Here is a 23,055-nt window from a genome sequence, read left to right on the forward strand (position 1 = left end):
AGGGAAACCCATTTGTGGCACAGCCATCCAGAATGTCCTGCACGTTCCCCACAGTCACGGTTCTTCTTAGCAGGATGCGATTAATGCCCTGCAAACTTGCATCAGCACTATTCCAACAGTCAACTTTCCACTCCAAACTGGTTCACGACCGATTGGTAGCTGTCTGGAGTTGCCAGCTTCCAGACTGGCAATAAGCATCCGCTTCTCACTGCAGGGCCAGCTCTCAATCTAGTGCCTTGCGCCGCAGGTGAGGGCACTCCTCACACAGTCCCATGAAAGTGGTTTTTACTCACCAAAAGTTCTGCAGCCACTGCTCGTCACCCAGACTTGCAGGACGATGTGATCCCCACATTAGTGCTTATTTCCGAGCCCAAAGGTGGCATTCCACAGTGCTGAGCACGTCCGTTACTGCCACAGAGCAGTTTAGTGTCAGGCGAATCTATAGCATCGTCGTCAGACTCCTCACTGTCACTTTGGAGCTGAAGGAATAGCTCAACTGCCAAACGTGATGTCTGGCGACATTCATCAGCAAAGTCCTCAGCAGCTCGGCTCCATTCTAACAGAAACGCGCTGCAACTCACAATGGCACCAAACTGCTGGAGCGATTGCACTACGGGACGTTGGGACAGGAAGCAGAATGATCCGCACCCTCCGTCCCCTTCCACAACCACAGCGCCAAAATGGGACGAGGTGCTTTTGTGGGATAGTGCCCCACAATGCACACTCCCAACAGTGCGGCAACTGCTGCAAATGGTGGCCATGCTGCAGCGCTGGTAGCTGTCAGTGTGGCCACACTGCAGTGCTGTTCCTACACAGCTGTACGACCACAGCTGTAACTCCCAGCGCTGCACATTTCCAAGTGTAGCCATGGCCTAAGTGTCATGTGCAGCTTTGTAAGCCAATCTGAAGAATTTTCAAAGGAACTCGAAGTATAGGAGAGACAAGGCTAACCTGCAGAAACTTCACAGATTTAACCTTATCTTTAGGAATAGAGAAGAATGTTTAATTTAAAGGCATCATGGCACTATTCTCTTAGTCACACAGTTTATAAATGGAACCTTAATATATTTATAAAGGATTAGTAAATGATTGATAGATGTTTTAATAAATAATCAAATGTTAGAATCCAACGGGTCACTAGGTTGCTTATAACTACGGCATAATCATAACCCCTTCCACTGATGTGCGTATTACCCTCTGTAAGACATACTGCTCCTTTCTGTAACATAGCTAGGGTGACGCAATGTCCTATCCTTAAAGGGACAGTCCTGTTTTTAAGCCTTCCTGCAGGTGTCCCAACTTTTTCTTAAAAATGGGCAAATTGTCCTGTATTTTCTGTCTCTCCCCCCCGCCCCATCGGTACCAGTGGGTCCTGCTGCTAGTGGATCTCTATTCTTCCCCTCCCCATCCACCAGCAGGGAGGGGAAGGGGGGTCCAGTGGCCAACGATGGGGATGGGCGTGCAAGGCTAGTGGTGGGGCAAAGCTGCAGTGCACAGGGCCAGCTGCTCCTCTTGCTGGTCCATCAGCACAATCCCCGCTGCATGTTGGCTCTTGGCCAGCAGGACCCGCCCTCCTCCCTATTTCCGGCTGGCACTGGCTGGGTGCTGTGAGCTGCGATGGCTGGTGAGTGTGGGCAGGTGCCAGCCGGTTACTTGCCACTTCTGCTGCCCACTCATCAGCCCTTTACATGCTCCCCTCTTGCTGTCTTCTCTCTGCTTTGTCCCTTTAAAACCCAGCCCCACTGCTCCTCCATAAACCCCTCCCCCCACCCTTGGCTGGAAGCAGCTCCCATCCTTTCTGTACCACACTGTGCCTAAAGGCTGCCGCTGGCTATGTTCTGGTGTGAATCCTGGCAGAAGGCGGAGGGGGGGGGGCATGTGACCCAGCATGCTTCCCCCCACGTGTTGCGAGGTGGTCCCAGGGGACAGCCAGGCATGGAGGGTGAAGAGCGCTGGGCAGAGAGGGTCGGTTTGGTCAGTCACCCCCCCCCACCTTGTGAGAGAAGTGTATAGGGGTGTGGGGGTGTCACCTCTCCTGGTGTGTGTGTGTGTATGTGTGTGTGTGTGTGTAGGGGGGAGGGTTGTGTGTATCACCCCTCCCAGTGTGAACTCTAAAGCCTTAAAGATGAGATAAATAAAAGGAATCCAACTAGGCAGTATTTCTATTTAATGGGCTCAGTCAACTTCATGTTAATTTGAATGTTTGTACAGCATAGTTCTGATTGATTGCCGTTTAACTTGCTTGAATACTAGTAATTTTACCAGGTGTCCCGTATTCAGCATAGGGAAATATAATCCCCCTAAACATAGCTATTAATCAATCATTAACCCTTTATAAACAGAACCATAATACCGAGTATGACCATATCCCTTTTGTTCAAAAGTTAAAAAATATGTGAAGCATCATGCAACTGTAAACATAGAGTCTGAACAGTGAAAAATCATTGCATCAGAGAGCATGTACAGGAACAGGAAATCATCCTCTACATAAATGAGCCTGATTCTCAATGAACAAAATCTGCCATGGCTCAAGAGAGAAACTTGGCCTGTTGAAAGCTTAAACCGTAAGTAAACACTGGCTCTGAAGTGCCCATCATATGCAAATACCTTTTTGAGAGTAAAAGGGAGCTAGCCATTAAAAGGCTGATTTAACGCTGATTCTACTCTGATACAAGAGCACACATTTCTCAGTACTTGAGATAAGCAAGACATTATGCACAGGCCCTGATTTTATAATTCATCCACTTAATCCCGTAACATTTAACACACTGGAACACTTAACCCCTCTATGCTTCAGTTTCCCCCCCCCCTCTTCTTTCAAATGGGTATAACACTGTTATCTTACAGGGATGTTAGAATTAACTCTTTAAGGACATAAAGTGGAGAACATGAGAGGAGTCATCACTGGAAAGGGAGGAGATTTGATGGAGATGGATATATATATATACATACAATGCAGTGCCCCATTGTCTTCAATGACCAAAGAATCCATACCTGGACCCTTCCTCTGTGACCTACTGTACGCTTCCCCTGCCTCAGTCACCTCAAGCAAGGAAAACGGAAACAGACACACAACAGAGGCAAGGGCTAGGTAAAAGCAAGTACTTACTTATTGTGATCCATGTCCAAGACTCAAAGTGGATGTCTCCCTACTGCCCATAAGGGATTGCCTGTACTTGCAGAGCCAGAGAGACACGCAGGAGAGTCACTGAGAGATCTGGCGCTAGAAAAGACAAATGCCTATGCCAGTCAACAAACTACACTACACAGAGATTGGAGAGAGTCAGGGAAAAACCAAAATGAGTGCCTCAACTTTTACATTTGGTCACAAATCTGTGGATCCTGGAGCTGTGAAGCTGAATTAATTCATGCTTATAAAGCACATTGAACTCTTCACATGGAAGGAGCTAGAGAAGTGCAAAGTGTTATATTATCATCCTGTTGCTTGATCACTGTCTGGGTGGATACAAATAGATTTTTTTTAAAAGTGCTAAACAAATTTGGATCTTCTACAGGTGCAGAGAGAATATTTTCTTCATTTCAGTTTATTCAACTAGTTCTGTTCATGTACTAGCTCATTCAAAGTTAAGAACCCAACTGGAAGCTGAAAAAGGAGGAATGCTGTTTTTGTCTTCCACTCTATGAATAAAAAGTAGGTTTGAGAGAGTAAGATCTACTAGTTCTAAAATCTTGAAGGACAGGGTAACCGGAAACAAATCAGTTAAATTCATTAACCACAGATAATACTGCCTTTGTTTAATAAATTGGTTAGTTTTAATGGTTAGATAAACTTTTTTCTTATGTATCCAGGACTTTTAAGGTCATTTTACTTAATAAAAACAATAAAATTCTATTTTTCTGAATTTTAATTTAATTTGAATTTCCACTCAAATAGAGTATGAAAAAAGTCACAAATAAAAAAATTAATCATCTACTAAAAATGAAATGCCTCATTCACCATTTTCTAGCAATCAAAAATGTCAAAACAAAGAAGCTGAATAAATAGAAGTTAAGCTATATTGTTGCTTAAATAAATATGTACAGATATAGTATATCCTCCCAGTTAGCAAAAATCACCACCAAATTTTGTGTAAAGGCTAATGAGAAATCAACATTTCCTTAAGTAAACTACTAAAAAGTACAAATGCAAAACATGATTTAAATGGTGGTTTCCTGCTTGTGGATTTAATTAAATGGTCACTGTATAAAGGGACTTTTTTTCTCCTGAGAACCATGCGATAGACCTGATCCCCTCAGTAATTTATAGCTCAATTTTCTGTCCATGCAGGTAATGGAAACTGTGTCTGAACCATGAGGAATCTTCCCAGGATCAGATCTGTGAATCCAGAATGCAAATGAAGGAAGGTTTTCTGGAGGTGAGGGAGGGGTCAGGAAGGGCATGGGTTGAGATAGTAAAGATGGATTTTGCTAAACCAAGATGGGATGTTTTTCTAGAAGTTATGCTGTAGTTGAAACAGGAATTAATTCAGGAAAGTCCTAAGTCTCCCGTGCAGGAGGTTAGACTAGCTGATCACTAGGGATCCTAGAAATCCATATGCCACAGAAGAACATGGAATTTAGAGATTTCCTGTAAAAAAACAGTTTTTACATTTTGTGAAAAAATAAAAACATATATTAACTAAATTTTACTGAAAGTACTGGTGTCACTTATTCAATGCGTACAATCTCCCCCTCTTGTGGTTGATTTTTGAATGCGTTTTAAATTTACATAGCTAAACATACTCCAATAAACTGCTTCCAGTGTATAGAGGTTACTCAACAGCATATAGGGGTTTGCGTTTCAATGCATCTCAAATTTCACTTCAGCCTCCAGATGTGAGTAATTAAAGTTATGCAAAGAGGCCAAAAACTTTTAAAACCATCCCTAAAGATTGTGTCACTGAGTTTGGCAAGGAAAAATTTCACGTTGATGGTAATGTCCTGTTCTGTATGCAGCAAGGCTCTAGATTACATTCAAAGGCAGACAGCTGTAGAGCACATGGAAAGTGTTAAACAAACTGAATGAAAAGAAATGAAAAAAAGGCTGAACTTGCAGGACCAGCAACAGTAAAGAAACAATTCACTGTGACTGTGTCATTCAAGTGTTTATGCATTAAAAAACCTCCACAATTTTCTGAAAATATAGAATACAGACATACAAATATTTGATATTGGTAAAAAGTACAAATTTCAATTTTATTTTATTGTTTGATCATAGAGTATCAGGGTTGGAAGGGACCTCAGAAGGTCATCTAAGTCCAATCCCCTGCTCAAGGCAGGCTCAATCCCCAGGCACATTCTTGCCCCAGATCCCTAAGCAGCCTTCTTAAAGATTGAACTCACAACCCTAGGTTTAATAGGCCACTACCAAAACCACTGAGCTACGCCTCCTCCCCAATGGCACAGGTAGGTTTTGAACTTTCTTAAAAAATTCTAAATATATCAATAAACCATTGCATTGAACTGATACCTATACATATTGTGGCTAGAGAAACTAAAATTCGGCTTTTAATTTTAATTGTGGAAAAATACAGATTTTTGTGTCTTTTTACTGGAGAATTTTGGAGATTTTCTTATCACAGAAAAATAGGATCCCTGATGATCACAATGGTCCCTTTTAGCCTTATCATCTGTGAATAACATTGACAAATGGAAACTGTACAATTGCTCATTGTTTGGGAATCAAGATTTTGCAGAGTGCATCTTCATTTGAAATCAGGACCAAGGGGTCAACGCTAGAAGGTGCTGAGCACTCTCAACTCCTATTAAAGTAGACAGATGCAGGTCAGTCACACACATCGTCAGGCCATTTGGTGACTCAGACAACTGCAGATCTGGACATCAGGACGCTGACCCATCGCAGAGATTGAGATCTGAGAGTTGAGGGGCCTCAGAACCTTGCAGGACTGGGACCTAACTGAACAAGTCCAGTCCATTTGTCTTTTGGAACTGCAAGTTGAATCCATCCCAAAAAGTAGCTCCTAATTTAGTGTATCCCAGACTTCTTATTGCTTTGATTAATTGTCTAGCGCTGGCACCTGGAAGATCAGTTGCTTCCGCAGGGTTGATTTTATTTCTGGCATCTGCTTTTTCCCATTAAAATCTTTGTCTCCCATTTTTTGGTTGACGTGTGTCAGGATGGTCAGCAGATCCACGCACCTTAAGCACATTACAAGGGGAAAAAAGAGTTACATAGAAATACGTGGTACTTTCAAACTAGGATTTTGAGGCTGGTCTGGGAAGTTATCCATGTTTGCTTGATACCATGATCTCTTGGGACAAGGACAATGGCTTCCCCGTACTCCTGGCTAGTCCCCCAGTTTGAATACTATGTAATCATTACACTCCACTTATATCTGAAGAAAAAAGAATTGCAGAAAGGCCATTCAGTGTAAGTTTTTCTACCAAGTGACATTTGTCTTCCCTCTTGGTACTGGTTAGGAACAGCATTTAGATAATATGGAGAAACAAATGAACACATCATCCACTCCCAGCTCTTCATGATGCTACACAAGACTTATCACCAGACACCATTTCCCTTCATTTCTAAACCGAAACACTAGCAATTCTTTTTTTATAGGCCAGCAGCCTAGTGAAGAGAGGTTCTTGCCATTGTTCTTTACTAAAAAGATTTGCCTACTTCCACTGACTCCCATTAATTCCCTTTGGAAGAACAAAATCATTGGTCATTTGATATTGTAAAATACTATACAGGATACATCCGGGGAGGGAGCACAGTGTGGAGGATTGAGCTGGGGACTGGACACCTGAAGGTCCAGCGATAAAATCCTGGCTATGCTGCTCATTCATGTAACCTCAGGCAAGTCACTTTAAGTCGGTCTTATTTGTAAAACAGGAATAACAATACATTCTTAGCAACATGAAAGAGGGGTTGTGAGGTCTAATTAATGAACATGCAGTGCTTTGAAGATGCAAAGTGCTAAATACAGTAAGTGGGAAGTACTATTGTCAATGGGTTTCTATTAAGCTAGTTTAAGGAAGTGTTTCTGGGACAAATGCGTTCCACCTCTTCATCAGTCCTCTACATGCTATTAAAATGGGGAATATGAGTAGTACTTACTGTGGGCAGAAAGACTCTATTTCCTTGCAGAGGCACTGAATGAACGCACTGCCTCTCTCTATGTATCTGTAGCACTCAAAGTCTTCCACTGTAGCCATACTAATGAGGATATCAGCCCAGTCAGGAATGGAAGGCAAGGGTAAAGCATCTGCCTCCAGCTGTCCAGAAGAATCTTCTTTCACTGGGATACTTTTCTGCCCTGTCTTACCTTGGCAGGCTTGAATAAAGAAGAGCTTGGGTTTGCCAGCGAGCGAGCGGCACTCAGATCCAGTGAAGCAGGAGACCAGATCTTTGATGGCTGCAGAATTCCAATCTGTCCCACGTACTTTACCTTTTTCACCATGTGAGAGTAAGCAGCAAATGAAACAGTCCATGTTGCTATGGTCCATGTTGCTATACTTTTTGATTGTCTTACAGATTTCCTCTGCTTCTAGGTTTCGGTGCTCAATTGTCTCAAACTGAAGCCACTCAAAAACCCGTTTCAGAGCCTCTGGGAGAGAAAGTGAGATGGAGAGTCAGCACTCATTTAATATAAACAGAGAAGAGAGAAGAAGATGAAGCTGTAGGCACTGCACTGGAGAACAAGAGACACTGTCAGGCAGTTTGGAAAGTGTTACTGTCCCACCAAGAAGCCCATCTTATTGTTCCACACCCTGTCACTCTTCTTGGATCAAAATGATATTGCCCTAGGAAGAAATACACAGCTATTCATTTACTTCTGATACGATGCCTTTGCCTTGAGCATCATGCTGTCTTCCCCTAAAAAAGCAAGTTTCACTTCCATAGCAATTAATCATTATACATAAGGAGTTTAGTTTGTTTAAACATCTTTCACCAACTTCATGATGCACAGAGATTTGAGATACTTATGATTAGCTCTTGATAAAACAAGAGGAGGAGGATGTACTTTTTAAGGCTGGATTCTGCCACTCTTCCAATGAGTAATTCCTTATTCTGCAAATAGTCCTGTTGACATTAACTACTCTGCACAGAGCAAGAGCAGCAGAATGTGGCTCTTAACAAAGGTAAGGACCTACACAGCTTTCCCAGTACCTGCTGACTTAGCTTTGTAGTGGGCGAGAAGAGTCTTCTAGAGAAAAGAGGGTAACTGGGAAATGAGCAACTGGAAAGGGGTCAGAGTTAAAATTCAGCCATATATGCTTTTTGAAGATGCAGTGTTAAGAAGGAGGGATGTGTGGATACAGATAGACACAGAGTTATTGCAGGAGGAAGGGCTTAGAGGCAAATGGCAAGATGATAAGATAGTTGGATTTGTTTGAGCATTGCTGCAACCAGATGTGTCTATCCACTAGCTCAGAACACTTTCTAACTGACAGTGTGGTCTCCTTATATCCTCCAGTTGCAGACTGTAGGTTAAGTGAACACAGAATTGAGAGCTTAAGGACTTTCTGACAGTTCTAAGAAGACAACTATTAAAAAAAAAAAGAGAGAGAGAGAAGAGAAGTCATCAAGCAGAAAGACGCCATAGCAGAAAAGGCACACACATACATACATACTCTGTTAGATATGTTAGGGATTTGCGGCCAGAGCAGAAGGCAACCTGGAGCCAACATGTTGCATTTCTGGTGCACGCCTTCAACGTCACAAAGAACGATGCTATGGGAGTCACCCCATATCTCTTGATGTTTGGGCAAGAACCGAGATGACCCATAGACCTGTGCTTTGGTGTATCAGAGGATGGCGATAGCTATGAAACCCATCAGCAATATGTATCCCGACTACGAGAAAAGCTGCGGGATGTTTATCACTTAGCTATATCTGCATTTCGGAAGAACGCAGACTGCAACAAACATCGATATGATAGGGTACGTCTGCAAGAGCTCCAGCCAAGGGACAGAGTCCTGCTGCGAAATTTGGGTATTACTGGCAAACACAAGATAGCTGACAGATGGAAGGCAATACCTTGCTTGGTGATGGAAAAGCTAGGAGACCTGCCAGTCTATAAGATCAAACCTGAAGAGGGTCCAGGGCAGACAAAGACCATACATAGAAACCTTTTGCTCCCTGTGGGGAAATTGGTAGGCAGCCCTTATGAGATGGGCCACAACAGGGCAACTGGGCAGAACGAAGGTGCTGTACCAAAGCCACCTTCCAATGTGGACAGTTGGCCTCCTGCAGCTAACTTACCCCTACTCAGCACATCTGAGAGTGAGTCTGAGGAGGAAGACACAACCATGGTATATCCTAGGATGAAGACAAGATTTCAGTCTCGATCGACTGAATCAAAAGAGAGCACCTCCTCTTCTGCCCTAAACCCTATGGCAGAAGTATTTACGCCCATTCCTGACACTCCTGAGCCACTGGTGGAACCCCTGTGTGATGACTTACACAGGTTATTGGACAGTGGAGACATACAGATGGAGGATGTCCTGAACGCCTTCAACCCTTCACTGTTAGAACTAGAAATGCAGGGGCCTATGCCAGTATCTGAGGGAAACTCACAGGAAACCTCCCCATCCGTCACTCAAGAAGGTGTCCCCCCTACCACAGCAACAGAGATTCTCAATAGGCGAGACAGGGTAATAAGACCAGTGAAACGGTTAACTTACCATGCACCTGGAGTGAATAGTGAGGAGCCAATACATTTAGCACACAGGTCTATGGAAGCAAAAGTGGGCTATCTGAGGCCCTTTGAAGGGGACCAGTAAGTTGGTATAGTAGGGAATGTGGTTAGTCGGGACGACAAATTCTCGGCTGAGGGGAGGATGTAAGCAGAGTCAGGATGAGCTCTGCCCTGACATCTGGTGGTGAATTATGGGGAGTGTGGAAAGAATCTCAGGGAGTGTGGAAAGGAATTCCAGGTATTTGCATTGGCACACCCACCCCACCTAGCATAAGCCCACGGCAGCCTGGGATGGTTATTTTGACAGCTGGGATCCCCAATTTCTTTGTTATTGGGGAAGGAGGAAAAAAGTGCTTCACCCTAATTATGTGAATGAGGAACTGTGAGACTGCTTTATGACAGAAATGACTCAACCTAAATTAAGTAGTACTTGCTAGACAAGGGACATGGGTTTCAAAACCCAGTGAATGGAGAGAAGTTGGGGACAGGTGTGTGTACCTGATGGTATGGGCCCCTTTTGAGGGCCTGGAACACCAATTGCACATCCTCCTCTCTCCACTATAAAAGAGTAGAGCTAATTTTGATTCCATTAGGAGTCCATCTAGAGACTGCTGAGCTGAATTCATGTTGGGCCAATGGTGCACCAGCACCAGGGCTCCCCTACTAAGAGCTGAAATCACTAAAAGAGCTGAGCTGAGATCACTGAGTGCTGTGTTAGCTAGTGGGGGAGCCTGAAGACCTATCGCTAAGTGCCTGGCAGAGCGGAGCAGTTTGCAGCATGTTGGAGCAGCCCATGGAACAGTGAGCGGAGTGGAGCGGTTTGTAGGGACAGCCGGAGTGACTCAAGGGTCAGCTGGAGGAGCGGCACAGCTGGTGTAATGGAGTTGGTCGTGGTGAAGGCTGCAGCAGAACTCCACAGAGAGGTGGAGCAGTTGGCCCTGGCCCACGTAAGGTGCCCCTTAACACCCTGTGTGGGCTTCCCCTCCCCCCATTTCCTCCCAGGCTGGGCGGAGGTAAAACTCTGCAGATAAACTTTTGAACTCTGGGGTGGCACTGACCACAGACTTTCGGGTTGTTGGACTTTGGGGTGATTGGACTTAAGATCCTAAGGGGGAAAGGACATTGCCAGACGTACTTGGAGGTGGGCTTTTTGCTTATGGTTTGTGTTATAATCCTGTTTGTGGTATTTCTCCAATGTGATGCCACATTGTTTCCCTCTTTTATTAAAGGGATTTTGCTACACTCAGACTCCGTGCTTGCGAGTGGGGAAGTATTGCCTCCTAGAGGTGCCGGGGGGGTGGGGTGGTATGTAAGTGTCCCAGGTCACTGGGTGGGGGCTCGAGTCGGTTATGCATTGTGTTATTGAAACAGAACCCCTGGATACTGAACCCAGCCCTTGTTGCTGCCAACTCAGAGGGTCAGAAGTGTTACATAAACAATAGCTTGTACACAGAACAGAAAGACTTTTCTTCCTTAAGTTACATTTTTAGCATATTCTGTCCAAGAAGGTAAAAAGAAGTCTGTCAGCTATAAACAGACAAATTCTAATGGAGGAATTGACAAGGAGACTAAAAGGGGTATTTTTACTGCAAGATAACTAATCTGAGTTTGCTCTCAGGCTGTAAAATCCTGGCAGAGACATCCTCTCTTGTTATGCAATGTAGGCAGGTGAGGTCATCCACAGGTGGGCAGTGTAGTGTTGACCTCACCTAACAATTACAAGGTAAAAACTACTTGTATCTCCATTAGGCTTTTATAGAGAGAGCACTAATACGAGTTAATTATCAAGCTGTAATAAGACCGCCCTTTTTGGCAGTGAAGAGACCGTAGCTTTTCTGATACCATAATGGCCAACGTGTCTGTCAGACCAACCGTGGAGGGAAGGGTGCTTGGTGAGAGTGGTCTTGTGAAAGGAAAGAGTGACAACACCGTAGCTTATCCCTTCCACAAATGAGGGGAGATTAAATGGTTCCCTCAGACAAAGTCCAACTTTGAGAAAAAAAAACCAGTAGTTCAACAAGCAAAATACTTACCAGCATCTTTGTCTGTGCCTTTCCTGGTTTCATCAGGATTTTTAAAATCAGAGTTGTTCAATATCACACAATAGCCATGAGGATTATTCTCCATTGTGTACAGGTTCTCGAGCTGTAGAGATGTACAGAGCATAATGACAAGATCGCAAAAGCAGCATAAAGAGCTGTGGGTTTTAAGGTACCCAAACGAGAAATGGGACTAAGCACAGATTGTTATCCTGCCTCATCTAAGCCTCACAGACATACCACAGGCTGGGGCGCTGGGGACACGGTGTAGGGGAAGTCTGTGAATCTGGCACAGTTCTAGCCTCCGCCTGCAGGGGGATGGAAGGGAGTGGGGAAATAATAATCCTATTCCCCCACCCCCGAGCACTCCCTCCCTCCCCCAAGGTGAGATTAGTGTTCTGGAGTAGAGGAAAAGGATGCAGGTATTTGTCCCCAGCCCAACACCCCGCCCCCCCAAGATCATGTGGTGTGGGCTACCTTTGAGATTCCTGCTCCCTCCCTCCTTTGCTTGGTGTGGTTAATTGGTTCTTATCCATTGATTCAGCATGATTTGAGGGAGGGAGGGATGTGCTTAACCTTGACTGCCAGAAACTCTCCAATTGCTTCAGGGTGTCCTGGTGGTTCTCTTCCCCTCTCCCCACTCCCCCAATGGCAGACATAGCTCTGTTTCCTGCCACTAACCCTAATGGGGTGTTGATCCTCAGGCAACACAGCAAAGGGTGGGGCTTACTCTTGTATTCTGGATGAGAGCTCACTAGGGCCTCACCAACAATTGTAGGGGGGTTGTAAATGGGATTTATGCCCACCAGGGTCAGGAGCAGAGCAGCAGTTCAAGGTAAACATCAGGATTTCTCACCTTTGGCACTGACACTGCTTCCTTTGCTCCCGATTCACCTGGGCCCACAAATGCACATGTTTTAGGGCAGGGAACTTCCTGATGTATATGACCTACAAGGGGCACAAAAGGACATTTAGAGTCAAAAGGGATGTCTTAACTTTAACATAATTCAGTACAGAGAATGGTATCCAAATGATCTGAGGGAGTGGGGTGCAGACAACTTCCAACCCTAATACATGGAAAACTGCTCACATTTCCATCATTGTTTACCACTTAGATAATGTCTATACGTCAGCACCTATGGGCCTACCACTGCTTAACGTCAGGTTGATTTTAGGTGTTTTCAGTTAGCGATGATTAGTTCTATTTTTAACCATATGAATCAAGAGGCTGAGTCTCCATGGCACTGACCATGAAATCTGTACAGGCTTCAGAATCTAGGTGGGAAACAATGAAGGCAACAAACATCTTCATGGTTAGTGCAGTGACTGGACTCTTAGCTTCATTACATTTAATCAAGTGAGCCTATGCTCTAGTTCATGCAGAAATTAATTCAGGGAAAGTCTTAAGGCCTGTGTTATACAGTAGACCAGATCAGATCACAAGGGTCTCTTCTGGCCTTATAATTTCTTAAACTACTTAAGGAGCTGTAACAAAATACCTTCACTAAATGTCAGGCTCTGAAAAGGAGGTTCCAAACTCGTGATCAGTTCATCTGGGGCTGAAACGTGAAGAGACAAGAAGAATGATGGACAAATTCAACCGAGGCTATCCCAGGTCTCAGTGCAGCAAGACTCTCAAGGCATCAGGTTAGTTACATGCCTAGTCTTCAACAGAAACTACCCTGAAGTCTTAAAGGACAAACAGCCTGGGCAGATGAAGCAACTCATCCAGGATACATACAATTCTGGTGAGCCTCACTCTCTATGTGAAGTTACCTAAACTGTCAATACATTAGATCATGATCAACTCACACCAGTTTTCAACATGAGAAAGAAACCCTGTGGCTGTACCAGTTCTGCAGCTTCTTTGCTATATTTGTCACGTCCCACTGAATAAGACTTCCCTTGAGGTTTTATTTTTAGATATTGGAGGAGATCCCTCTTCCCATTAGTGACTGATAATTCTCTTCTCTTCCCTTCCAGGAATGGGTTCCCCTCATGCCCTCCTGGTGATGGATTAGCCCATTGACAGGTTGACCATTTCTGTTGCCCTGGGCTGAAATAAAGGTCTCATCTATACTACAGACATAACAATATTTAAACAGGATTGTGAAAAATGGTTGTAACACAGGCACCTACTAGGGTCAAAACATAATTCTCCATCACTGTTATGACTGGGGATGTAAATAGGGTTTAAAATAGTAACAGTTTAACCTATTAAAATTCTATCAGTTAAACAGTTAACGGTTAAGAAGTTCACAGAGGCGAGAAACTAGGAGTGCAAGGGGTCCCTGCTGCCGGCCCCGCATCCCAGGTGCAAAGCCAGCAGCAGAATTTAATCATTAACCGAAACCAATAAGACTAACGCTTATCAGTTAACCAGTTAAACTTTTACATCCCCAGTTATGACATTTTTGTACTGTCTAGACCAGCAAAAATAAGTCATAATCATGTTTAAATATGGCTGTGCTGAAAAGGGTTTTTTTTTTTGTAGTGGCAACAGGGCTGAAAAATATGTCCCCTTCCTGCTCAGCCTAAAGAGATGCATTAATGAATTGATGAATTTTCCCCCATGGCTACAGTCTTTGTCTACACTAGAAATTCCTGGAAATCTTCCACTGTCGCAATGCCTCTAGAGGTAGCAGTGGGGAGCACGACTGTGTAGTAGACATCATTCAGGTGCCCACTGACGTTTACTGTACTGTTTACACCTACCCTGAGCGGCATTAGACAACAAGTGGTGGTAAAGCACTAGTGCTCTGATGACATTAGTGCTTCCACTGTTGCTATCGCTGGTGGGAGAAATTTTATAATCAAGATTAGACGCAGCCACTACCTGCCTCAGAGCCACTATCTGCTCTACTCACCAAACAGGCGACACTTCACAAGTACATCCTTAGAGGAGCTGGGAGAAAGAGTCCAAATGTTCTGAGAGCCATCCAGGGGGCCTCAGAGAAACACACATGACTAAGCCAAATGCAAATGAGAACCTGCTATGAAAAATTCTGTGTATTCTCACTTTCCCCTGATCGCTGGATGGTGCCTCTCAATAACTGTTTCCTGAACGTTGAGACTGTCAGGTGAATAAGTCACTGCTTCAGACCCAAAATCTCATCAAGAACACAGTAACTGGAAGAGCTGGAAATGTCCCAGTTTCTGTTTTAAAGCATTTGGCACCGACTTGAGTAAAAATATCTCCCTTTCAAAACCTTTCCATGAATCTTCTTTCCAACCTATGCACCAGCTCATGGAAAATAAAGCCTTGCAACTCACTGACAGCAAGATCTGTAAGTCTATGGACTAGTCTCCCAAGGGAAGTGGTGCAGGTCTCAGTCTTAGAGACATTTAAAACTAGACTCCTCAAAGCACAGAAAATAATACTATGGAGAACAATTTTTCAATAGTTCCTAAGGGAGGCAGACTACATCGAATGTCTCCCTCATCACCACTTCCTTTGATCCTCGGGGCTCAGTCAAAAAATATTCAAATGGGTAGTTTAAAATCATTACCTCGTGTTTCTACTTCGTAGGTATTAATTTTTTGTGCCAGGTCAGGTCTAACATCCTGTAAAACACTCTTCAGCACCTTCAGTTTGGTTTCATTCATTATCCCAGCTTTTTCCATTTCTATAAAGAGTTTCAATATTGTCTGTTTAAAAAAATATGATTATGTATTAGTTTCAGGTACCACAACAACATATTAGGTATTTTCAAACCAAGAGGAAGGCCAGGTTCCCTGCTCTGAGGAGAGGACAGGCTGAAGACAGAAACAGACAAAGAATTGGGAGAGTGCAGGGGTGGAGAACTACACCAAGTTAGAAAGCGGTTGCGGGTGTCAAGATGTGAATTAGCCACCTCATGGGAAAATAAATTAAGCTAAGATAGGGGATTTTAGGGCTGGTCTGCATATGTTTTTTCCGCACATATGTAACAAAACAGATTTCATTAAAGCAGTGCAAACCACTAATGTAGATATTCTTAAACTGGTTTTGCTTAATCCAGTAATTGACCAAATTAAATGAAACTAGAATAAAAAGTGTGGTATAACCCTGGATAAGTGCATCTCTATTCCAGATGTGTAACTAATATGGATTTTTTAAAAACAATTTAGTTACGCTGCTGTAAGTTTTCCATTACATAAATTATTCCTAATTACTCCCCAAATTTGTAATTGTATCAGATAATCTGCCCATAGGGACCATAGCAGATGTGGGGCTTTTAGGGAGACTTTTAATGCAGGCCTTGTGGATGATGGACTCAGGAAGGGTGCTTCAAAGCTAGTTATTTGTCTATCTAACCTTCACCACACCCTGGGAGACAGCTAGGTAAGTATCATTATTCCAATGTTACAAATAAGGAAAGGGGCAGAAAGGTTAAGTGACTTTCCCAGGACCACACGAGTCATTGGCAGAGCCAGGATTACAATTTAGGATTTTCTGACTCCCAAACCCTGTGCTTTTTCTCCAGACCACATTCTCCTCCTTTGGGTGCCACCCAAACATCAATACCCTGAAAGCAGTGGGTAGAGAAGAGGAGCGTGCTGAATTTGTGGGAGGCAGAGGCAGGGAGATCGATGGTGTGGCTAAGACAATGAGTGCGTGGGAAAGACTGATGAAATGGTGGGGAAAGGAGACTAAGACAGGAGTGAGAAAGAAAGACCCATTTCCTAATGGAGACCATCTCACAGCTCTTCCACGTATCATGAGCCATCCCCACTGCAGGCTGGGATTTACATGCACCTGTTTTCTCTACCTCCTTCGAGGAAAGAGTATCAGAGGGGTAGCTGTGTTAGTCTGGATCTGTAAAAGCAGCAAAGAATCCTGTGGCACCTTATAGACTAACAGATGTTTTGGAGCATGAGCTTTCGTGGGTGAATGCATCTGACAAAGTGGGTATTCACCCGCGAAAGCTCATGCTCCAAAACGTCTGTTAGTCTATAAGGTGCCACAGGATTCTTTGCTGCTTTTCTAGGAAAGAGTTAGACTATGGCTACTACAGACCTTACAGCAGTGCAGCTGAACTGTAAGCTCTCTGGGTAGCCGCTCTAAGCTGATGGGAGAGAGCTCCCATTGGCTTAATTACTCCAGTCTCCGCTGGTGGTAGCTCTCCCATCGACTTACGCATCAGTCTGCTCAGCACTAAGTCGGCATAAGTTATGTCACTCAGGGGGGTGGCTAACCACACCATTGAGCAATATAACTTATGTCAATTTAAGGTGTAGCATAGCCATAGCCAGAGACTCAGAACCTATTTTGCACAAGAAGCCACCACAATTAAGTGCTCTTACAGCATTGTCCTGAAGCTTCTTCTTCGGTAGCTCCTTTTGCAGCAGGAATCTTACACTGGCAACTTCTTCACTAGTTATTTCTTCAGAGATTCTGTAAAGTAGTTGCCTGACAATAAGGGAAGAAAGGAAGCAAATTAGCCAAAATGAAGATTACCTAAATGCTGTCAGGTATGCCCCATGTGCCTAACGGGCTGGTCCACAGTAAAGGGGTTTGCTTCATCCTTAACACTGCTATGTACAACATCCTTGAAAGCCAAGGCTGAGAACAACATCACAGTATCAGAAAGTCAGTGCAGTCCAAAGTGAAAACACTTGTTCTCAGAAGCACTCAGTCGCAGTGCTTCCAGGAACGAGACAGTACATAGCACACATCAGGTTGCAAGTAACCTAGGTAAGACTCAGGCTCTGTCTGGATTTGAGAGGAACAAATCCAACCCAAAGTCTGCTTGACCCCTCTCTAGTTACAATACAATACTATGATTGTGAGATAATTTCCAGGAAAAAAAACCTTCTTGATACCTGAAACTGAAAAATGTAGATGTCACTTCTGTCGGAATAGTACCAAGGAATTAACCAATAGCATTAGATCATAGAGCTAAATACCTGTCCTGAAGTGTGCAAGATGCACAGAGCCAGCTTGAGAAGAATAAAATTCTCCCTGGATTTGTGTGGGAGATAAAATGGAAGACAATTCAGGTAGGAAATAAGAATGAAGCTGGACATAACAGAACATCTCTACCTGGGCCTTTTAAGCCCAAGACGCTCCAAAAGGTCCTTATTATCATACTCCATACCTATATGGTGAAACTTTTGCCTTGTTTGGGATTTGAAGCTCCCTTTCCATTTCGTCTCTGCTGGAGCTCAGTCTACCAGTCAGGAGGTCTATGCGGTTAACTCTGAACAGTAGCTCCTTTAAGAAGGACAGATCCTCTTCCTCTATCAGTCTCAAGTTCTGGAGCTTTTGGAAGAAATCCTTGGGATCCTGAATGTCTTCCTGATTCTTCAGTGGGATGTACTCCAGACTCAGAAACTTCAGAGCCATCAGGGTTTCCGAGTCCAGTTCCTCGCTGATGAAGAAGAGAAGCTTGTATATATCTGTGCTCATTTTATGGCTGAGAGATGAGGAATCAGATCTAAACACAAAGTGAGATGATGATGGAATGATGTGATTGACGAGCGAGGTCAACACAATTACAAAGAAGTCACATCATGTGGACTGCTCCATAATATATGGATACATGCTACAGAATACATATCTGATGTCCCATAGTTTTGATGTTAGGTCTCTTTTGTCCCCTTTCAATTCATCAGCTTTAGGAATTTGCACTTGGGAACAGAAGCAAAGGTAAGAGAAAATGTCCTGGAAACAAGCTCCTCCTGCTTTCCCTGGGGGAATATTTGGGGTTTGCTGGCAGTAGAATCAATCCAGCTGCATGCAAGTGCTTCCTTTTTTCTTTCCTAGATCCTGCCTGTTCTTTTGAAAGTCAGCATTATTCTTTTTCTAAAGATTCAGTGCTACCCAGAAGCAAGAGCCATATATCTGATACCAATTTCCCCTAGATCTAAAATCAACAAAGTGAGCAATAAATGAGACCCACAGAACACGAAAACATGGACCATGTTCATGTTCTGTATGTATGTATATCTCCTTACTATATGTTCCATTCTATGCATCCAATGAAGTGAGCTGTAGCCCACGAAAGCTTATGCTCAAATAAATTTGTTAGTCTCTAAGGTGCCACAAGTACTCCTGTTCTTTTTGCGGATACAGACTAATACAGCTGCTACTCTGAAACCTGTCATCACAGATGTATGTCTCAATTGTAGTAAAAGCTTCCCTAAGCTACTACTGCTTCTATAAACATTTTTTTTCCTGGCCCCTGCAGGTCCCTGCAACCAGGCCACTCCAATTTAGATAGGAAAGATAATTCACTTTATACTCATTGTCTCCAGCACTTGCAAACTACAGCTCACTTACAAGCTAAGCTATTTACTATCACACTGCACATGTGCAAGCTATAGATCAGATAAAGAGCATACTGATAATTTCCAAAGCTCAAGTAGAGGCTAGAGCCACATATTTCCCATTTCACTCTGCACCAGGGCCAGTGCAACCCATTAGGCGACCTAGGTGGTCGCCTAGGGCACTAGCATTTGGGGGGAGGCATTTCAGGTCCTTTGGTGGCAACCAGGGCGGCCGGATCTTCGATCGCCCCAGTCGTCATTGGCATTTAGGTGAAGGGAGCTGGGGCGTGGGGAGGGCCTCCTGAAGCAAGTAAGGGGGGGGGGGCAGCACACAGAGGAACCGCTCCCCGCTCCAGCTGACCTCTGCTCCGCCACGTCCCCTGAGCACGCTGCCCCGCTCTGCTTCTCTCCCTCCCAGGCTTACTGTGCCAAACAGCTGATTGGCACCACAAGCCTGGGAGGTGGGAGAAGTGGAGCAGTGACGCCTGCTTGGGGAGGAGGGGGAGCAGAGGTGGGAAGCTGCCACACAGCTCCCCAGGCTAGGGGGAGCTGTCCTGTGGGGGGCTGAGGACGGAGGGGAGCTGCCGCGTGGGGGCGCCTTAGGGCAGAGAGCTGCCACAGGGCTCGGGGAGGTGGGGGCGCAAGGTGGAAGTTTCGCCTAGGGCGTGAAACATCCTTGCACCTGCCCTGTGTGCACCTAAAGCCGCCAGTGACCTTTGAATTCTCAGTCATGGATTACAGTTAGGGCAGGACACAAGCTCAGTAGAACCTCAGAATTGCAAACTGACCAGTCAACCACATACTTCATCTGGAACTGGAAGTACACAGTCAGCAGCGGGCGGGAGGGAGCAAATACAGCTCAGTATTGTGTCAAATGTAAACTGCTAAAAAAATAAAAGGAAGCAGCATTTTTCTTCTGCATAGTAAAGTTTCAAAGCTGCATTAAGTCAATGTTCAGTTGTAAACATTTGAAAAAACAATCATAACGTCTTGTTCATAGTTACGAACATTTCAGAGTTATAAACCACCTCCACTCCTGAGCTGTTCATAACTCTGAGGTTCTACTGTACTGAATTTAGAACAGGCCTCTGAATTTGGGAATATGGAGCATGAGGCTCCAAAAATCCTCAGCTCATACTGTGGGAACAGCAGCATATGCTGTTAGACTGTCTGCCTCATTGCAGAGAGTGCTAGCCAGTGCTCTGCTCCGTCTGTGACAGCACAGGCAGAACAGACATCCAGGGGTATCAGAGGAGGGTGAGGGTTTGGGAGGAAGAATCTATCGGGTGGCTGAAGTTCTCTGAGTGGGCCCTGTGGGGGACCCCCTCTTAGTATGCCTGAAAGGTCTCTCTCCTCCTGTCTTTTTCATTTGGGTACCATTCTGCGACTGAAATTGCGAGAGAACATTTAGTGTGGCAACTCTTTGCCAGAGCAAGCCAGCCTCCCGCTGTCAGAGTAGTCAGTAATCTATGTGTATGGCGGCAGTGTCCAAAACCCCCTATGGGGTCGGGCTCCCCACTTGCAGTTGGCTCTCTTTGAACACAGGGCAGCTTTGTGTAGACCAGGATTTGTGGTTCTCAGCTAAAGAGCTGACTGATTGCCAAATTAACTTGAGTTAATTAATATAATTGTAAATGCTAATCCAGACACTCTGCAATAGTTCCATGACACAAACATTTGTAGCTGACTTGAGAACCCATTTTAAGGTAGACTGCAAAGGTTTGAGCAGTGTATGGATTAGCATTCACAATTGTGTTTGTTAATTTGAGTTAATTGACAATCATTTAACTGATTACTATACAGCAGGACCTTAAACTCTTGTCTAGAAAAAACCAGTAAAACTCACTCCCTGTCTACAGAGCACACTATCTAAAGCCCTGCTCCCCAACCCTCATTTCTCTTTTAAACGTATGCAAAACTAGTTTTGAAACAGATGAGAATCTGCACCTCTGGGCCATATGAAAACTAATGAGACTAGGCACATGAGTCATTCAGCCAGGAGTTGGTGCTTTCAGCTGCTTGATCTTATTTGCTACTTCTTTGGGGAAAAAAAAAAAAAAGAATACACACCTGATAGCTAATTGTCAACATAGGATTGGGGGAACCGGTCTCCTCTGACACACATGCATACCCCTAGATTAAGGTATAAACAATTTATAGCCATAAAAATGATCTTTAGGTAAAGGGAATTAAATTAATTTCACTTTCACTTTCAAACTTTCTATAAACTTTGAACGGTATAGTTTATATATATATATACAGAATAGACAGTATATCTGCATGTGTATATGCCTGCCTGTGCGGATAGTGTACTAAAAATTCTAACTCCATTGTCTTCTGGCATTAGATTCTAATCCAAAACAGGGAAAGAGAAAAACTAGAAAGAGATATTGGTCTAGCAAAACTCGGTTGCCTTCAAACATAAAATGATATTGAAGTTAAGGATGTTAATTTCACTTACTTTTGAGGTCAGGCAGATCAGTGGATGAAATTTCCTAGCAAAACTCAGTTTCCTTCAAACATAAAATGATATTGAACTTAAGGATGTGGATTTCACTTACTTTTGGAGTCAGGCAGCTCAGTGAATGAAATGCCTCTGGATCATGTTCCTTCTCAGTCCCAACAGGAAGTCATGCGACAGGAAAGGACTGGTCTCGAAACTGAGTGTATTGTCATGTGACTTACAATAGTAGGTTAAGTAAAATGACAACAGAATGAAAATTGTGATACCAGTACAATGACAATAGAGCTGTTCACTTCCAGAACCTGTCATCGTTACCATTTCAGTTAATCAAATATTGCAGATACAAAAACAGAGCTTGTAAAAATAAAACAAATAACTGATGAAAAACGGGGGAGTTGGAGCACAGCAGGTAGCATAATCAGGAGACCTCCTAATATGAATGAAGATGAGTTGTTTCCTCTGAATGAAGAATTAAAGAGTCAGGAAAAAAACAGGCTTGCTTCAAAAAGCTTTTCCACTTTAAAGTTTGTCTCTGGCCAACTTCCCTGCTTTGCCATTGGATCCTTCAGTCCAGGGGTGGGCAAACTTCTTGGTCCAAGGGCCACATCTGGGTATAGAAACTGTATGACAGGTCATGAATGGTCACAAAATTGGGATTGGGGTGCAGGAACGAGTGAAGGCTCTGGTTGCGGGTGTGGGCTATGGGATGGGGCTGCAGGCTCCAGGATGGGTCCAGAAATGAGAAGTTCAGAGTGTGAGAGGGGGCTCCAGGTTGGGGCGGGGGAGTGGAGTGCAGGGGGGATGAGGGCTCTGGCTGGGGGTGCAGGTTCTGGGGTGGGGCTGGGAATGAGGAGTTTGGGGTGCAGGAGGATGCACCAGGCTGGTATCAAGAGATTCGGAGGGAAGAAAGGGGGATCAGGGCTGGGGCAGGAAGTTGGCGTGTGGAGAGAGGCTCAGGGATGCAGGCTCAGGCCAGCGCTTACCTTAAGCAGCTCCACGAAGCAGCAGCATGTCCCTTCTCCGGCTCCTATGTGGAGGTACAGCCACCTGGCTCTGCACACTGCCCCATCCGCAGGGACCGCCCCTGCAGCTCCCATTGGCTGCGGTTCCTAGCCCATAGGACCTGTGGGGGTGGCACTTGGGGCAGGGCAGCATGCAGAGCAGAGCCCCCTGACTGCCCCTACTAGTAGGAGCTGGAGGGGGGACAGGCTGCTTCTTCCAGGAGCTATGTGGAGTGGCCTCCTACCCTGCTCCCTGGCTGGAGCACCGGAGCAGGGCAAGCCTCAGACCCCGCTCCTCAACGGGAGCTTGAAGGCCTGATTAAAACAAATGGTGGGCCGGATCCAGCCCATAGGCCATAGTTTGCCCACCCATGCTTCAGTCCCATCTGTTTTACTATAGTGTCCATCTTTTCTTTGCAGTTGGATTATTTTTAACGTGCAATATTATCTTTTATGGAAATTTATTTTATTTATATAAAAGAAAAAAAGAGAGAGACAGGCATCACCACCAAATACACAACCGGCACTCAGTGAACACATGGAACTGTAAAGTCTAAATGTTCTCTTGAATGGTGTTTCAGAAAGATATATTGTAATAAATTGGTGATTACCACTGGCCAAAAAACAAGAATTCT

General features: G+C 44.3%; 1 protein-coding gene and 2 long non-coding RNA genes across 4 annotated transcripts; 2 read left to right on the forward strand and 1 right to left on the reverse strand.

The window, feature by feature from the left end:
* The first annotated feature begins 2,803 nt into the window (after window positions 1–2,803).
* LOC116836079 (uncharacterized) lies at window positions 2,804–10,712 on the forward strand. The gene is made up of 3 exons (XR_004376359.2): window positions 2,804–3,091; window positions 4,289–4,376; window positions 7,516–10,712. It is a non-coding gene; the product is annotated as an uncharacterized LOC116836079 (long non-coding RNA).
* On the reverse strand, window positions 5,093–22,026 carry LOC116836078 (caspase-8-like). 2 transcript variants are annotated; one of them, XM_032799457.2, is made up of 9 exons: window positions 21,517–22,026; window positions 17,785–18,123; window positions 16,991–17,096; window positions 15,214–15,352; window positions 13,204–13,263; window positions 12,561–12,652; window positions 11,699–11,810; window positions 7,082–7,571; window positions 5,093–6,159 (listed from the first exon to the last, which is right to left on the reverse strand). In XM_032799457.2, the coding sequence occupies exons 2-9, from the start codon at window positions 18,093–18,095 to the stop codon at window positions 6,018–6,020; spliced, it is 1,452 nt and encodes a 483-aa protein (XP_032655348.1). In that variant the 5' UTR covers window positions 18,096–18,123; window positions 21,517–22,026; the 3' UTR covers window positions 5,093–6,017. The 2 variants fall into 2 exon arrangements, with proteins under 2 accessions (XP_032655348.1, XP_032655349.1); XM_032799458.2 differs by lacking the exon at window positions 13,204–13,263 and having other exon boundaries at window positions 21,517–21,946.
* LOC142047392 (uncharacterized) lies at window positions 13,184–14,912 on the forward strand. The gene is made up of 2 exons (XR_012656624.1): window positions 13,184–13,351; window positions 14,199–14,912. It is a non-coding gene; the product is annotated as an uncharacterized LOC142047392 (long non-coding RNA).
* Window positions 22,027–23,055: the final 1,029 nt, after the last annotated feature.

Source organism: Chelonoidis abingdonii, chromosome 10 (genome assembly GCF_003597395.2).
Source record: "Chelonoidis abingdonii isolate Lonesome George chromosome 10, CheloAbing_2.0, whole genome shotgun sequence".
NCBI classification, from domain to species: domain Eukaryota; kingdom Metazoa; phylum Chordata; order Testudines; family Testudinidae; genus Chelonoidis; species Chelonoidis abingdonii.

What these genes read in the sequence shown, in the direction of transcription:
- LOC116836078 (XM_032799457.2), bottom strand. Translation starts at nt 18,095, where the DNA reads ATGAGCACAGATATATACAAGCTTCTCTTCTTCATCAGCGAGGAACTG. An exon ending in GAGCCTGACATTTAGTGAAG is followed by an intron (nt 12,653 to 13,203) that starts GTATTTTGTTAC and finishes TGCCCCTTGTAG; the next exon opens with GTCATATACATCAGGAAGTT. An exon ending in AGGCACAGACAAAGATGCTG is followed by an intron (nt 7,572 to 11,698) that starts GTAAGTATTTTG and finishes TTTCTCTCCCAG; the next exon opens with AGGCTCTGAAACGGGTTTTT.